The sequence below is a fragment of the Balaenoptera ricei genome, chromosome 4 (assembly GCF_028023285.1).
Source record: "Balaenoptera ricei isolate mBalRic1 chromosome 4, mBalRic1.hap2, whole genome shotgun sequence".
Classification (NCBI taxonomy): Eukaryota; Metazoa; Chordata; class Mammalia; order Artiodactyla; family Balaenopteridae; genus Balaenoptera; species Balaenoptera ricei.
Genome location: NC_082642.1, coordinates 142992559 through 143009443, shown reverse-complemented (window position 1 = coordinate 143009443; position 16885 = coordinate 142992559). Strand labels below are relative to the sequence as shown.

Below are 16885 nucleotides of genomic sequence, written 5' to 3'. Positions count from 1 at the left end.
CTATACTCAATATTATGTAATAACCTATAAGGGAAAAGTGTGAAAAAGAATATATATATCTGAACTGCTGTGCTGTTCACCTGAGACTTATACAATATTGTAAATCAACTATACTTCAATAAAACAATTAAAAACAAAACCAGAAAAAGAATTTGTGGGATACTGTAACACTTTGCTGAAATAATGAGCATTCCAATAGATTTAGGGCCCAAAGCTGAACCTGGTTCTGTTATTAACTAGACAGAAACCAGATCAGGCCTAAGATTCCTAATCTGTAAAGAGGAATTGAATTCTGTGATCGGTGACTTTTACATTTCTAAGACAAGGTTAAACTTAAAAAGCAAAGAATTTCCTTTATTATTGATATATGTGTGAATATTCTGAAAAATTTTAAAAGAATTTAAATACCACACATTACATACTGAAAAAGAGATTTGCTAAGAAAATCTAAAACTAAGCTTTGTCTAGTTATTTTAGGTGCCATAGACGAGAAAACCAAGTTAGTAAAGATCTTTTTTAACACAAGTTCTTTTCAGTTGACAGTAATTTCATGGACAGTTTTTGAAGGCCACAATGTTGATATAGATGCAAATAGGTATGTCCTTATTAAAATTTGTTGCGGAAGCTTCAAATATTTTTAAGTAGGCATTACTTTAAGTTTTAGATTGACAGAAAAATTGAGAGGATAGCCCAGAGAGTTCCCATACACCCCCTCACCCAGTTTCCCCTAATATTAACATCTTACATTAATATGGTACATTCGTTACAGTTAATGAACCAATTTTGATACATTATTATTAATAAAGTCTGTCCTTTATTCATACTTTATTTATGTCCTTAGTTTTTACCTAAAGTCCTTTCTCTGTTCCAAGATCCCATCCAGAACACCACATGACATTTACTTGCCAGGTCTTCTCAGCCCCTTCTTGGCCATGACAGTTTCTCATACCTTCCTTTTTGATGACCTTGGCAGTTTTGAGGAGTACTGGTCAGGTATTTTGTTAGATGCCCCTCTGTTGCAATTTTCTCATGCTTAGGCTGGGGTTATGGGTTTTTGGAAGAAAGACTACAGAGGTAAAGTGCCCTTTTCATCATATCACATCAAGGGCACCTATTATCAACATGATACGTAACTGTTGTTGACTTTGATCGCATGGCTGGGGTAGTGGTTGTCAGGTTTCTCTACTATAAAGATGCTCTTTTCTCCTCATTGTGTATTGAACTCTTCAAAAGGAAATCACTAGGCATAGCCCACAATTAAGAGCATTATGCCTCACCTCCTCAAGGGCATAGATGATTTGGAATTCTGCACAGGCAGAATTTGCCTCTTTCCACCCATTTATTTATTCAGTTATTTTGACTCATAAATAAATATTTTATATTTTGTGTTATAATCTAATACTACTTTATTAATTATATATATATATATATTATTGCTCAAATTGTTCCAGTTTTGGCCTTTGGGAGCTCGTTCATTTAGCTCCTGTGCTTATTTGAAATACCCTCTTTTATTTTTTTCTCCACGAGATGCTCCAACTCATCTTGTATATTTTATGCCCCAATCCTAGAATCCATTATTCCTCTAAGGAGCTCTGGTTCCTTTTATTGGAGAATAATATTAAAATCTGAGATCTGGGCGTCAGGTGTGCTCATTGCTACTGGAACATCTTTGCTTTTAAGTCCTCTCAACTGACAGAGTGAGGCGTTATATTTGTGTACAGTCCTCCTCGTATGAATATTTCTTTAGCTAACCATCTGTATCTATATTAAGCTAAATATCAGTTCATCCTGATGTCTCCAACTCTAATCTATTATTACACGGATCCTTCTTCCTCCTCCCCTTGCTCATCTGTAAATTCTCACTCCAACAGTGGGAAACCTGGTCCCACCATCCACCTTCTATTTACACAATTGTTCAATTGTGCACTTGCTGAGCAGTATCAGAATTGTTAACTCATACCTTTGTGAGGCTTTTAAAAAGCTGCAAAATTGCTAACAAATGTTTATTTTATTCTTGTCTTCTTAACATATGTCCTTTGCACTGTTTTCATCACTTAAGACCAGTGTTATTCAGAGCCTGGGTCAAACACTATTTCTATCTGTACAAGCTGCCGTTTGTGTATGTACGTGAGACAGGGCTCCATTCACTTGAAAAAATTAGAGAGAGGATTTAGGGGAAACTTTCAGTTTTCTTTTGCCTTTTTCTTATCTTGATTCGTGTAATTTCTGCCATCTGGCGAACAGTTCTGATCTGAAGACTGCCATCTGTCAGTTCTCACTGCTATCTGGTGATCATTGCTGTGAAATGTTGGTGATAGCAACAGTCACGGTCTTTGTTGTTGTTGTTGTTTTAATTGAAGTATAGTTGATTTACAATGTTGTGTTAGTTTCAGGTGTACAGCACAATGATTCAGTTATACATAACGTGTGTGTGTGTGTATATATATATATATATATGCACATATATATGTATTCATTGGTTATCTATTTCATATATAGTAGTGTGTATATGTTAATCCCAACCTACTAATTTATCCCTCCTCCTGCTTTCCCCTTTGGTAACCATAAGTTTGTTTTCTATGTCTGTGGGCGTATTTCTGTTTTGCAAATAAGTTCATTTGTACATTTTTTTTAGATTCCACATATAAGCGATATCATATGGTGTTCGTCTTTTTCTGTCTGGCTTATTTCACTTAGTCTGATAATCTCTAGGTCCATCCATGTTGCTGCAAATGGCATTATTTCCTTCTTTTTTATGGTTGAGTAATATTCCATTATATATATATATATATATATATATATATATATACACATACATACATACACACACATACCACATCTTCTTTATCCATTCATTTGTTGACGGACATTTAGGTTGCTTCCGTGTCTTGGCTATTGTAAATAGTGCTGCTATGAACTTTGGGGTGCATGTATCTTTTCAAATGGGTAATTCGCCCTTGTCCCACGACCTCTTTGAGAATCCAGTAACTACCCATTCTCTAAAGCAAAAACTGTAACAGTTCTATCACATGAAAAGTTTGTTGAAAAGTATTTTGGGTGCTTCTGTAACTATTCTTTCCATCTCTTGAACACAAATACCTTCCAGAAAAATGTCCCAGCCTATTTGTTAACATGTGAAAGTTACAAAATATCAATATGTAATGAGCAAATTCAATAAAAATGTTAGCAGAGGAAGAGTCTGACATGGTAAAATTAAAAATCGCCTGAGTGAATGCTTGTTTACAGTTCTCACTTTGATGTGCATGGATGCAGTAGTGTAGGTTACTAAACACATGAATCTGGAATGTTCTACTCATCTGCACATGCCGGGGGAAAGATTAGGAGAGTCTTGCCCAATCGTTTTCTGCCGTTTTCAGTATAAAGCATCTTCTAGCTCCTGGAATGGAACCAGTTAGATCCTTGACACTTTTTCTCTTATGCCCCTCAGTTAATCCTTTAGATTCTATCTTCACACTGTATCCAGACTCTACCCACTGCCCACCATCTCTACTGCCATCATCCTGGTCCAAGCCATTGTCATCTCCCACCTGGATCATTGCCACAGCTCACTACCTGGTCTTCCTCCTTCCAATCCGGCACCCTTGGGCAAGAATAAGTCGCTTAGAAAACCACGCCAGAGTCTTCCAGGGCTCCTCAGAGTACTGGCCAGAGTGCGGGCCATGTTTAAGGCCCCGTGCAGTCTGCTTCCACTCAATGACCTCCTCTCTGTCATTCATCTGTGACGACACTGGTCCCCTTGCTATTCTGTAAACCCACCAGGCAGGCTCCTGCCTCAGGGCCTTTGTACTTGTCCCTCCCTCTGAGATCTGGTTGGTTTATTACCTCACTTCCTCAGGTCTTCACTCACGTGTCGTATTTTTAGTGAGGCTTTCCCTGAACACCATTTAAAATTTTACCCACTCCTCCACCAAAGCCTCTATCCCTTCATCTGCCTTATCTCTGGAATGTTCATTACCGTCTGACATTCTCTTTTACTTTTTTGCTTTATCTTTCCCCACCAGAATCCCATTTAGTTTCATCTCTTTAGTCGACTGCTGTATTCCCAGCACTAAGGAAAAATAGAAGATATGCCGTGAAGAGTTAGTGCGTGAAGGACGGTGGGCACCGGAGGGGGTTCAGGAAACGCCCTCACAGCCAGGGCGCGCGAGTCCGGTGCGAAAGGTGAAAGCACTGATCACTCGGATTCCCTGCTTCTCCAGTCCTAGGGATTCCACCCCACCCTAGTGACCGCTGTTTTTAACTCTCACATCATAAGCAATACTCAAATGTAATACCATTTATCTATAGAACTATAACTTGGTAGAGATGGCGTAATGAAAATAAAACCCCATTGCCTTCAGTAGCTATTACTATTCTAAGTAACTATAATTAGTATTAATATGAGAAGCCTTAGTGGTTGATGACATACTGGGGAAAAGGTATTAGTAATAATACTAATAAAATAATTTATTGAGCACCTTTGCTGTGGGCACTGAGTTGAGTGCTTTATGAATATTAACTCATACTCCCAACTCCACCATTTACTACATGTGTGAGCTGGGCTGATTATGTAACATCTTAGTCTCACCTTCTTCTCTTATAAAGTGAGATCATTGTAGCTGCTTCGGTGTGTGGTTCTGAGTGTGATGTGAGATGATGTCCAGGAAGCATTTAGGCCAGTGCTGGGCACAGGGTCCAGAATTACTGGAACTATTGACATCTTACCTTTGAGAGCCAGATCTGGGCCACATCTCATCTCTCATAGAAGAGTATAGCACAAGGAAGGAAACTAAGGCTTTGCCATTTTTCAGGAATTCCATCGCTAGAATGTTCTCCCGCCCCCTTTCCCTTAACTCTTGAGAGACAAGGAAGAGAGGTTACACCTTGGGCCAAAATACAAAGACTTCAGATGTTTCTAGCCAACACCATTTTAGTCTTTGTGAATTCATAGAAACACAGTTTATTCATCTGAGCTCTCTGTGTCTTGAAGAACATATGTGTGGTTCTGGAATCTTTTTTAATCAATCTGTTCAATCCCACTCTGACTCTCAGAAACTTAGCAGCCTCAGTTTTGAGAAATTCTGTTCTATCCTCTGATATCCTTTCCCCCCTTTTCTCCCTGTGCCATGGATTCACAGTCTCTTTGGTTTTAGTTGTAATACTTTCTCACTCTATTCTATCTTCTTCCTGGAATCATCCGTCTTTTGAAAAGGAACATAAAGAAATTGAAAAATACATTCCTGTCTTCAAATTTCATAGTACTTGCCTGTTTAATATTCATTTCCAATTCTTCTTTTCGAACAGAATTCCAGATCTTTTTTTATTGATGGTGACAATGTGCTCAGCCAAAAATACTTTTTGCAGATTCCCTTGCAGCTTAGTGTACCAGATAACATAGCTATGGTATATAGGATGTTCCTCCCATGTAAGACAGCAAAGCTTTAATAGGGAAAAAAAACAAACAAAAAACCTTCATCCCTTGGCCTTTTCTTCCTGTTCCTGTTTGCAACTTGGATATGAAGTCTTAAGATTCTGTGGCTATTTTGTGACCATAAGACATCATGACAAATGCCAACATGCTAAGGACAGCAGTGCAGAAAGATAGGAATAACCTAGTCCCTGAGGGCATCCTTGAACATCTGCAGTAGCTTCAGCCTCAATACCAGACTTCTTATGGGAGAGAAATAATCCCATTGTGTTTTTAAGCCACTGTTGGTCATGCATTCTCTTCTGTGTTTATCCTGTGTTCTATTATGTGCAGTGGAATGCATTTTCAGCTGTTTCACATGACTTGCTAGCTAATTTAAATCCAGTTTTATTGTCAAGCTGACCACATGGTGGATCACACCACTGAAGTATTTTGTAGCCCAAAAGTGAATCTACTTTTATAAAAGCCAAAGGGAATTAGCCAAATAACCCATTTCGAACAGACTTTAAATGGCAGCAAGTTGAGTTACCACACTTGGATGGAGAATCCAGAGATTCAGATTTTCAGGCCAGTTCCACCGCCAGCTGGCTCTGTGGGCAGGCCACTTGACCTGGATTATTTTCCTCCCATCTGCAAAATGAGGTAATTTGAGTAAGCCAATCCTCTCAAAGACCACCAAAGAGCCAGTGGATTGATGCCTGCAGAGTCCCAGCTGAATTTGGCATTATTGTTTACCTTGCCAAGACTTATTAGCTAAGAAACCAAGCACAGATCTTGTTCCTTAGCTGTGAAAATTCCCTTTCAATTGCAGTGTGTGTAATATAAATTGTGAATTTTTAAAACAAGAAACCAGGTTGTATGATTATCAGTAAATATGCACAGTGTACGCTGAATTGAACCACTAGGATTAAATGGTGCCAAATTTCTAAAGTTCAGCATTAGCCAAAACATTATGATACTTAATTATCTCATTATGATACTTAATTTATTTTGGTCTCTTTCACTTGAATTCTGTTAAAATTTTTTTTTAACCTGAGGATCAAACCAAATAAACAGAAGGTTTGTTTTAAAAATTAAAGTATGCATTGTTCTATATGGAAACTCCAGGTATATATACTATCAGATTTTTTTTAAGTAAAAAACTATTTTTTAGAGCAATTTTAGGTTCACAGCAAAATTGAGTGGAAAGTACAGAGAGTTCCCACATAATCCCCTGTCATATCATAGGTTTGTTTTTTTTTTTAACATCTTTATTGGAGTACAATTGCTTTACAATGGTGTGTTAGTTTCTGCTTTATAACAAAGTGAATCAGTTATACATATACATATGTTCCCATATCTCTTCCCTCTTGCATCTCCCTCCCTCCCACATATCGTAGGTTTTTAAGAATAATGCTTTTAGAATTAAAAAGAGAGGAAACATAAACCATGTTAAACTAAACCCGTTTCTGAAAAAGGATTTGTTATATTTTTACTACTTCTCTTTAATTCCTTATTAAAAAAATTTTAACAGATTTTTGTGGTTTAATTACTTTAAAATTTCTGATGTGTAACATTCTAGTATGTTTCATCGGTTGCGAAAGTAATATAAGCAAGGTTGTAAAATCCAGTCTTTGCTGAATTTTATTTTGATGTTAGAGTACAATGAGTTTTCTATTTTGCCATTAGTCCCGAGGGCCTATTAAATAACCAGTATTAGTCCTTTAAAAAAACAATCTCATTTGAGGGACATACATTTCTTGGCTTATGTGCAATATTAGAAACCTAAGAGCATCTTTACACTACAAAATGAAGTGTCATTTTCCAAATTAAAAAAAAAAATCAAATATCCTTTTATAAATTAATGCTGTACGTGTCCTTTTGATGAACATTAGATTTTACCAAGGTAAGTATCTTTCAGTGACTTTGACTTTGCATTAAAATCTACTCCTCAGCAGATTGGCCTAAGGTCAAGTAAAACAAGACACTTTGTTGTCTGGCAGCTTTTACCCAGTTTATGCCGCAAGAACTATTTCAGGACAAAGTTGGGAGTATCCGATATCTTCTCCTGATTGTCTCATAAACTGATTTAATAGCTTTGGGCCAGACATTGACTCTTTCCAGATAACTACTTGTAAAATAGAAAAACATTGCTTAGTATTTCGGACATTTGTAAATATGCCAGTATGGCTTGACAGACCAGAGCTAATAAATCAGGCAAGCATCTTCAGGCCACTGGTCACTTCTGGCCTCCTGTGGCCTTGAAAATTGGGATGCCTCAGATATAAAGTATTCTTGCTATGGTTGATTGCCTGCCCTGAGAACCCATGAAGAGTCCACTTGGAGAAAGGTATATTGGTTTTGGATGAGGATTTTTTTTTTCCATTCTCCCAACTCATCTGGGTTTTAGTTTGGTTTTTTTTGTTTGTTTGTTTTATTTGTTCCTTTGTTTTACAGTATTCTACGTAAAAGCAAAAGAAAAAATGTGACATCACTTGCATTATGTCATTTCTTTCCATATAATTTATATCTTAATGTTTATGTCTGGGGCTAGGTTCTAATCTCCTGAAGGTAGGCGGCCTTAGACATGCTTCTGGGAAATGAGATTTATATTGTAAGAGGTCCATCACACAGCTGTCGTGGAGCTGAGACGCAGTGACGCACATAGAGAGCTAGCCACTCCATGGACTCAAGGGTTCCTTCCCCACCAAGTACCAACTGCTCACAGCCCTTGGGAGCACCGTGTCTCATTACTTCTTGCATTCTCTGTGACTCACGATACGATGCTGTGGGCACCATCGATTGTTTCAAAGATTTGAGGAATGACAAGATGACGCTGTTTATCCCCTGTGATTTGCTTAGATTTTGATCTAAATATTATTTATTAAAATAAACACTTAAATATCATGAGACGTGCATGTTTGAGCTAGAAACAGACAAAAATTTAAGCGCCTTTATAGAAAGAGAGTTTTAAAGAACCCTTTTAGGGAATTCCCCAGTGGTCCAGTGGTTAGGACTCTGCACTTTCACTGCCAAGGGCCCGGGTTCAATCCCTGGTCGGAACTAAGATCCCACAAGCCCCTTTTATGTAAAGTGAATGAAAAGTTTTTTTCTTCCCCTTCTTAGGACATTTATCTCTTTATGTAGCATTTCAGGAAATTTCATGTAATGGACTATGAAAATAAAAAAATTGTTCTTATCTTTGCTGATATGTGGACAACTTGTATTCCTTGCTCATTTGTAGTCGTTGCTTTAAATCTCTTCTTGCATGTCTTGCTTGAAGGATTGCAGTACCTTACTCAGTGGTCTCCCTGCTTTCATGGTCTCACAACGCTAGTCCATCCTTCACTTGATTAAAGAGTTCACCTGAAAATCAAACTTGAGCACATCATTCTTGCTTAAAATATCCTTTGGCCTATATGTTGCATCCAAAATGGCATCTAAAACCTTATACTCTAAAACTGGAGTCCACCATATTTCTCCAGTCTTATTTATTTCTGGACATTTTTTCCCACTTACCATGTGTTCCAGCCACAGTGAACTTCTGCCTCTTCTACAGATATGCTTTGTCCTTTATTCTTTCTTTGCACAGAAGGTTTCCTTTTGCCATCCTTCCAACCATCCATCCATCCAATATGGTCATGTTTGCCAACACTGGACCATGGATTGGGAACAGGATGTTAAACAAGATAGATACTGTCCTTACATCGTGCAACTTCCCATTCATTTCCTACACGTCACACTCCTGCTCATCCATTTAGACTCACCTCTAATGTTATTTCTATTTTGAGGTCTTTCCCAGGGCACCCAAGCAGATATGTTCACTATGTTGGCCCATCACTTTATCTCTATTACAGCATTTAACTTCTTCATTCATCAAGACATTTATTGCCTACTGTGTGCAGAATCTATGCTGAAAGCTGGGGATACTGTAGTGAACAAAGCAAATAAAAATTAAGCCCACAGCTTATACATTATGTTGTAATTATCCAACTTTCACCCTTAGGAGCATGTGAATTCTTATAGGACTTTATGTATCAATAATATCTTTATAGCTGAAGTACCAGCAATGCTAAAAATAGTTTGCATGATATACAATTTAAAAAATATATATATAGCAAAAGTCTAAGGAGTTTTCATAATTTAATTGAATTAAACTCTCTGTGTATGTGTATATATGTGTATTGTATATAAACATATAATACACATATGTGTATTTGCTTCAGATATTTTTTTAAGAAGTAACATTGTATAGATCTAGTTGAATTTCTCTGTTTTCCTCTGTGATTCCATACACTTGAAAAGTAACCATTACTTTAATTAAATTTCTTGATAATCAAAAAAGTAAAATAAAAACACTAAGCATATATTAAAAATAATAATAATACACATATGTGTATATATAGATTTTGTTTGTTTAGGAAGTAGAAAAATGTTAAATTTTCTATTAGTTTACAAAGAGATTAAAATGTCCAAGAAAGAGGAGTGGACAATTATTTATTTTGATTCTTCTCAATGATTGCCTAGGCAGTGTCAATCTGTCATTTTTTAATCCTTGTTGCAATTGAATGGCAATTTTTTGTATGATTAATCTGCAGTCAGAGATTCATACTAGTTAAGTTAAAATTTCACTTAAGACACGTAGGAAGTATTTTAACCATCAAGGTAATGTGGCAAGGAACTTGGCTGGTTAAGGAAGCAGGACTCAACATTCTAAAGGTACTAGCCTTTCCTGGATTGATTACTTCATCATTCTAAAAGCTGTATAACCTCTCTGAAGTTCTTTCAGCCCATCTTTCCTTGTTACTGTCACTGGGATAAGACCCTTGGGATGCAGATGGGATGACATGAAGCTGTTTTCCTTTCTTGCAGTGGGTGAGTTTGTAAGCGATGCCCTCCTCGTTCCCGACAAGTGCAAATTCTTACACCAGGAGAGGATGGATGTTTGTGAAACCCACCTTCACTGGCACACCGTTGCCAAAGAGGTACCAACCCATTCATTCTTTCTACTTTTAAAGTGAAGACTTCCTAGGAACTATGCACAGTGACATTTTAGAGGGTATTTGGAGGCAACAGTGGTGTTGATAAATATGTTTTTTTAATTAGTATTGTTAAAAGACTTCATGAATATTTTAAGAGGATATCTTGAGGCAACAGCTGTGTTGATAAATAAGTTATTATTATTTAAAAAACCATCCAGGAGTATTTTATATTTAGTTAGATTTATTATGTCTATGCCATGTTTTATAATTTAGAAACTACAATTTTATACTCCCTATAAACCTTAAAATATACCTTTAAAATTTTTTTAAATTTATCTCTTGTTTTCTTTTGTCATATACCAAGTTTTTATAATTTAACCTTTTTCTCTATTATCTGTTGGGGAATACAGTGGTAGAACAATAGCTTGTCCTGTACCAACCTGAAAGCTACAGTTAGAAAGCTCAGTTTCTAAGTTGTGCCACCCAATTTTGTGTTCACCATGCCATGCTACCCCCTTCACTGATCCACAGTAGAGGAGTCTATGGCACCAGTTCTAAGCTTTGCTAACCCCTGCTTTTGACAAAGCTGATAAGAGACATAAAAAAATTAGCATAAAATGTCACCTTTTTTTGGGGGGGGGGCGTGCCACATGGCTGGTGGGATTTTAGTTCCCCCACCAGGAATCAAACCCGGGCCCTCAGCAGTGGAAGTGCAGAGTCCTAACCACTGGACCGCCAGGGAATTCCCCAAATGTCACTTTTTGATATTACTACCTTCAAAACTGCTTTGTCCCTTTGATATATTATGAGGTTTTTCTAGTAAATTTGTATAGCTTTTTTGTAATGCTATCAGTCTCCTAGAATTAGCCTACTTTATCTAGCTCAGTGGTTCTCGAATGGGGTCAGTTTTACTCCACGTCCCTTCCCAGAAACATGAGCCAATGTCTGGAGACATTATTGGCTTAAGGGGTGGTACTACTGGCATTGGTGGCCAGAGGCCAGAGCTTCTGCTAAACATTCTTCAGTGAACAGGACAGCTTTTCCTCTCCCCTTGCCCTGAAGAATGATCTGGTCCAAAATGTCAATGATACTGAGGTTGAGAAACCCTGATCTACCTTCATTTAAACATTGCGTCATAGCCTTAACGCTATTAGGTAGAAAACACCACTTAAGATTCAGCATTAATTTTGCCTTTTTTAAAATAATATGTTTTAATTTACTGGCAAATGACATTGTCTTTATATAAAAATGTTTAAGAGCAGATATTAAGAAAACAAACTAGGTAATTTAAAGCCCAGTACCCATCTGATAACCTCATTTTTCATTTCTTCTTGAGTTAAAAAAAAATTTTTTTTCGTTGCTAAGAAACAAAATGACTCTAATTCCAATGAGGTCAAAATACACTCTGTAAAATTTCATTGTTTACCTATGTGTGTTGAATTATCCTCTGTCACCGCTGGATGCTTTCAAAGCCTTATGTTAGTCTAAATGTGTGGGAATTTAGCAAATCCCAGGAAAGCAAAAGGATATTGAAGGAGAAATCTCTACTGACTTTAAGTTCTGATTCATAGCAGAGGATAATTTCTTCTCTTCCCAGGATTGTTATTTTGGAAGTGAGCCAAGAGAGTTAGAATTTCTAGACTACGATAGGTCTGAGTGAGAGAGGCTTCCATACCTAAGGGAGGTAGAAGTGAGTTGGGGGGATATACGTGAAACTATCACTACTTCCCGATATGCTAATGAAGCCAGAAAGCACTGATTCTCTGATAACTATTCCCAGTGCAGCTTCTTCTACATCTTAGCTCCCAATTAGTTTCTATTCCTATTTTTTAATTAATTTCTATAGTATAACAACATATCCTTATTAAATAAGTAACAAAGTTAAACATTAAGGGTACAAAAAAAGCCTGTGCTAAAGAAACTCTGTTGTAAATCCCCTCAAAAAGCAAATGATTCTTTCCATTGTGAAATTGGTTCTTGATCTACTGGGCCTGTGTGTTGTCATAATTGCGATTTTCTTACAATGAAGCACATCTATTCCAGTACTCTCACTGTTTTCTCCTTACCTTTTGTAGACCTGTAGTGAGAAGAGTACCAACTTGCATGAGTATGGCATGCTGCTGCCCTGTGGAATTGACAAGTTCAGAGGGGTGGAGTTTGTTTGTTGCCCACTGGCTGACGAAAGTGACAGTATTGACTCAGCAGACGCAGAGGAGGATGACTCGGACGTCTGGTGGGGTGGAGCAGATACAGACTATGCAGATGGGAGGTAAGGTGGCCTTTGTGTTTGGTCTTTTGTAGGTGCCAGAACATCTAGCATATAGTTTTGTTTCTTCTATAAATCTGTCTTTCTGTTTCTCATTTAAATAATCTCTGCCCACTCCTATCAGATTTCGGTTTTATGGAAAAAAATCTAACCATGAGGTTCTGTTCTGATTATGGCCTACCATTTAATTTTAGTATAATTGATCAGCCATCACTGAGTTAATTTTAACTATTTTATTTTAATCTCAAGAGTTGGGATCAAAATTCCACTGATATTCTAATAGGTCGCTGGCAGTACTACAGAGAATTGAGATCTGGGTGAGGGACATGGCATTTTGTTTTGGTCTGTAATTTAGAAATTTGCAGGGGGGATTTAGGGATCATTTCATCACTCATTAGCTAAATCTGAATTTTTGTTAAGAAAGGTTTGGTTTTGTTTCTGTTATTGTGGGGTTTTGTTTTTTGTTTTTGTGTTTTGTCAACTTTTCCTATATAAATGAACTCAGAGGCAAACTTAAACATTTGCTAAAGTTCTTTAACTGGGAGGGACCTTCAAGATGGCAGAGGAGTAAGACGTGGAGATCACCTTCCTCCCCACAAATACATCAGAAATACATCTACATGTGGAACAACCCCTAGAGAACACCTACTGAATGCTGGCAGAAGACCTCAAAACTCCCAAAAGGCAAGAAACTCCCCACGTACCTGGGTAGGGCAAAAGAAAAAAGAAAAAACAGAGACAAAAGAATAGGGACAGGACCTGCACCTCGGGGAGGGAGCTGTGAAGGAGGAAAAGTTTCCACACACTAGGAAGCCCCTTCACTGGTGGAGACGGGGGGTGGGTGGTGGGGAAGCTTCAGAGCCACGGAGGAGAGCGCAGCAACAGGGGTGCAGAGGGCAAAGCAGAGAGATTCCTGCACAGAGAATCGGTGCCGACCAGCACTCACCAGCCAGAGACGCTTGTCTGCCCAGGCGCCTGGGCAGGTGGGAGCTGGGAGCTGAGGCTCGGGCTTCGGAGGTCAGATCCCAGGGAGAGGACTGGGGTTGGCTGCGTGAACACACCCAGAAGGGGGAAAGTGCGCCACAGATAGCCGGGAGGGAGCCCAGGAAAAAGTCCGGAACTGCCTAAGAGGCAACAGACCATTGTTTTGGGGTGCGCGAGAAGAAGGGATTCAGAGCACCGCCTAAACGAGCTCCACAGACGGGCGCAAGCCACAGCTATCACTGCAGACACCAGAAACGGGCATGAGATGCTAAGGCTGCTGCTTCAGCCACCAAGAAGCCTGTGTGCGAACACAGGTCACTCTCCACTGCTCCCCTCCCGGGAGCCTGTGCAGCCCGCCACTGCCAGGGTCCCGTGATCCAGGGACAACTTCCCCGGGAGAACACACGACGCGCCTCGGGCTGGTGCAATGTCACACCAGCCTCTGCCACTGCAGGCTCGCCCCGCATTCCGTACCCCTCCCTCCCCCCGGCCTGAGTGAGCCAGACCCACTAATCTGCTCCTGTAACCCCATCCTGTCTGGGCGGAGAACAGACGCCCTCAGGTGACCTACACACAGAGGCAGGGCCAAATCCAAAGCTGAACCCCAGGAACTGTGTGAGCAAAGAAGACAAAGGGAAATCTCTCCCAGCAGCCTCAGGAGCAGCGGATTAAATCTCCACAATCAAATTGATGTACCCTGCATCTGTGGAATACCTGAATAAACAACGAATCATCCCATAATTGAGGCAGTGGACTTTGGGAGCAACTGTAGACTTGGGGTTTACTTTCTGCATCTGATTTGTTTCTGGTTTTATGTTTATGTTTAGTTTAGTATTTAGAGCTTAATATCATTGGTAGATTTGTTTATTGATTTGGTTGCCCTCTTCCTTTTTATTTTATATATATATATATATTTTTTTTTCCTTTTTCTCTTTTTGCGAGCGTGTATGTGTATACTTTTTTGTATGATTTTGTCTGTATACCTTTGCTTTTACCATTTGTCCTAGGATTCTGTCTGTCCGTTTTCTTTTTTTTTTTTTTTTAAGTATAGTTTTTAGCCCTTGTTATCATTGGTGGATTTGTTTCTTAGTTTGGTTGCTCTCTTCATTCTTACCTGTTTTTTTAATTTTAATAATTTTTTTAATTTTTTATTTTAAGAACTTTATTTACTTTATTTTACTTTTTTCTTTCTTTCGTATTCTTTTTTCTCCCTTTTCTTCTGAGCCATGTGACTGACAGGGTCTTGGTGCTCTGGCTGGGTTTCAGGCCTGAGCCTCTGAGGTGGGAGAGGCGAGTTCAGGACATTGGTCCACCAGAGACCTCCCGGCTGCACATAATATCAAACAGTGAGACCTCTCTCAGATATCTCCATCTCAGTGCTAAGACCCAGCTCCACTCAATGACCAGCAAGCTACAGTGCTCAACACCCTATGGCAAACAACTAGCAAGACAGAACACAACCCCACCCATTAGCAGAGAGGCTGCCTAAAATCATAATAAGGTCACAGACACCCCAAAACATACCACCGGACGCCATTCTGCCTGCCAGAAAGACACTATCCAGCCTCATCCACCAGAACACAGGCACCGGTCCCCTCCACCAGAAAGACAACACAACCCAATGAATCAACCTTACACACTGGGGGCAGACACCAAAAACAATGGGAACTATGAACCTGCAGTCTGCAAAAAGGAGACCCCGAACAAAGTAAGTTAAGCAAAATAAGAAGACCGAGAAATACACAGCAGATGAAGGAGCAAGGTAAAAATCCACCAGACCAAAAAAGGAAGAGGAAATAGGCAGCCTACCTGAAAAAGAATTCAGAGTAATGATAGTAAATATGATCCCAAATCCTGGAAATAGAATGGAGAAAATACAAGAAACATTTAACAAGGACCTAGAAGAACTAAAGACCAAACAATCATGAACAACACAATAAATGAAATTAAAAATTCTCTAGAAGGAATCAATAGCAGAAAAACAGACAGAAAACAGATAAGTGACCTGGAGATAAAATAGTGGAAATAACTACTGCAGAGAAGAATAAAGAAAAAAGAATGGAAAGAGTTGAGGACAGTCTCAGAGACTTCTGGGACAACATTAAATGCACCAACATTCGAATTATAGGTGTCCCAGAAGAAGAAGAGAAAAAGAAAGGGACTGAGAAAATACTTGAAGAGATTATAGTTGAAAACTTCTCTCATATGGGAAAGGAAATAGTCAAGTCCAGGAAGTGCAGAGATTTCCATACAGGATAAATCCAAGGAGAAACACACCAAGACACATATTAATCAAACTATCAAATATTAAATACAAAGAAAAAATATTAAAAGCAGCAAGGGAAAAGCAACAAATAACATACAAGGGAATCCCCATAAGGTTAACAGCTGATCTTTCAGCAGAAACTCTGCAAGTCAGAAGGGAGTGGCAGGACATATTTAAAGTAATGAAAGGGAAAAACCTACAACCAAGATTATCTATCCAGCAAGGATCTCATTCAGATTCGATGGAGAAATTAAAACTTTTACAGACAAGCAAAAGCTAAGAGAATTCAGCACCACCAAACCTGCTTTACAACAAATGCTAAAGGAACTTCTCTAGGCAGGAAATACAAGAGAAGGAAAAGCCCTACAATAATAAACCCCAAACAATTAAGAAAATGGTAATAGGAACATACATAGCGATAATTACCTTAAATGTAAATGGATTAAATGCTCCAACCAAAAGACATAGACTGGCTGAATGGATACGAAAACAAGACCCATATATATGCTGTCTACAAGGGACCCGCTTCAGAACTAGGGACACATACAGACTGAAAGTGAGGGGATGGAAAAGATATTCCATGCAAATGGAAATCGAAAGCTGGAGTAGCAATTCTCATATTAGACAAAATAGACTTTAAAATAAAGACTATTACAAGAGACAAAGAAGGACACTATATAATGATCAAGGGATCAATCCAAGAAGAAGAAATAACAATTGTAAATATTTATGCACCCAACATAGGAGCACCTCAATACATAAGGCAAACGCTAACAGCCATAAAAGGGGAAATCGACAGTAACACAGTCATAGTAGGGGACTTTAACACCCCACCTTCACCAATGGACAGATCATCCAAAATGAAAATAAATAAGGAAACACAGGCTTTAGATAATACATTAAACAAGATGGACTTAATTGATATTTACTGGACATTCCATCCAAAAACCACAGAATACACTTTATTCTCAAGTGTTCAT

At 38.5% G+C, this 16885-nt stretch overlaps 1 protein-coding gene across 5 annotated transcripts in view; it reads left to right on the top strand.

Annotated features, from left to right (window-relative positions):
- The window catches only part of APP (amyloid beta precursor protein), a 275532-nt gene that overhangs the window by 100193 nt on the left and 158454 nt on the right, over positions 1-16885 (top strand). For all 5 annotated transcript variants that reach the window (XM_059921407.1, XM_059921406.1, XM_059921405.1 and 2 more), the window contains exons 4-5: positions 10280-10392; positions 12465-12658. In XM_059921407.1, the coding sequence (XP_059777390.1) occupies positions 10280-10392; positions 12465-12658 (307 nt within the window). The remainder of the gene's footprint in view (positions 1-10279; positions 10393-12464; positions 12659-16885) is intronic.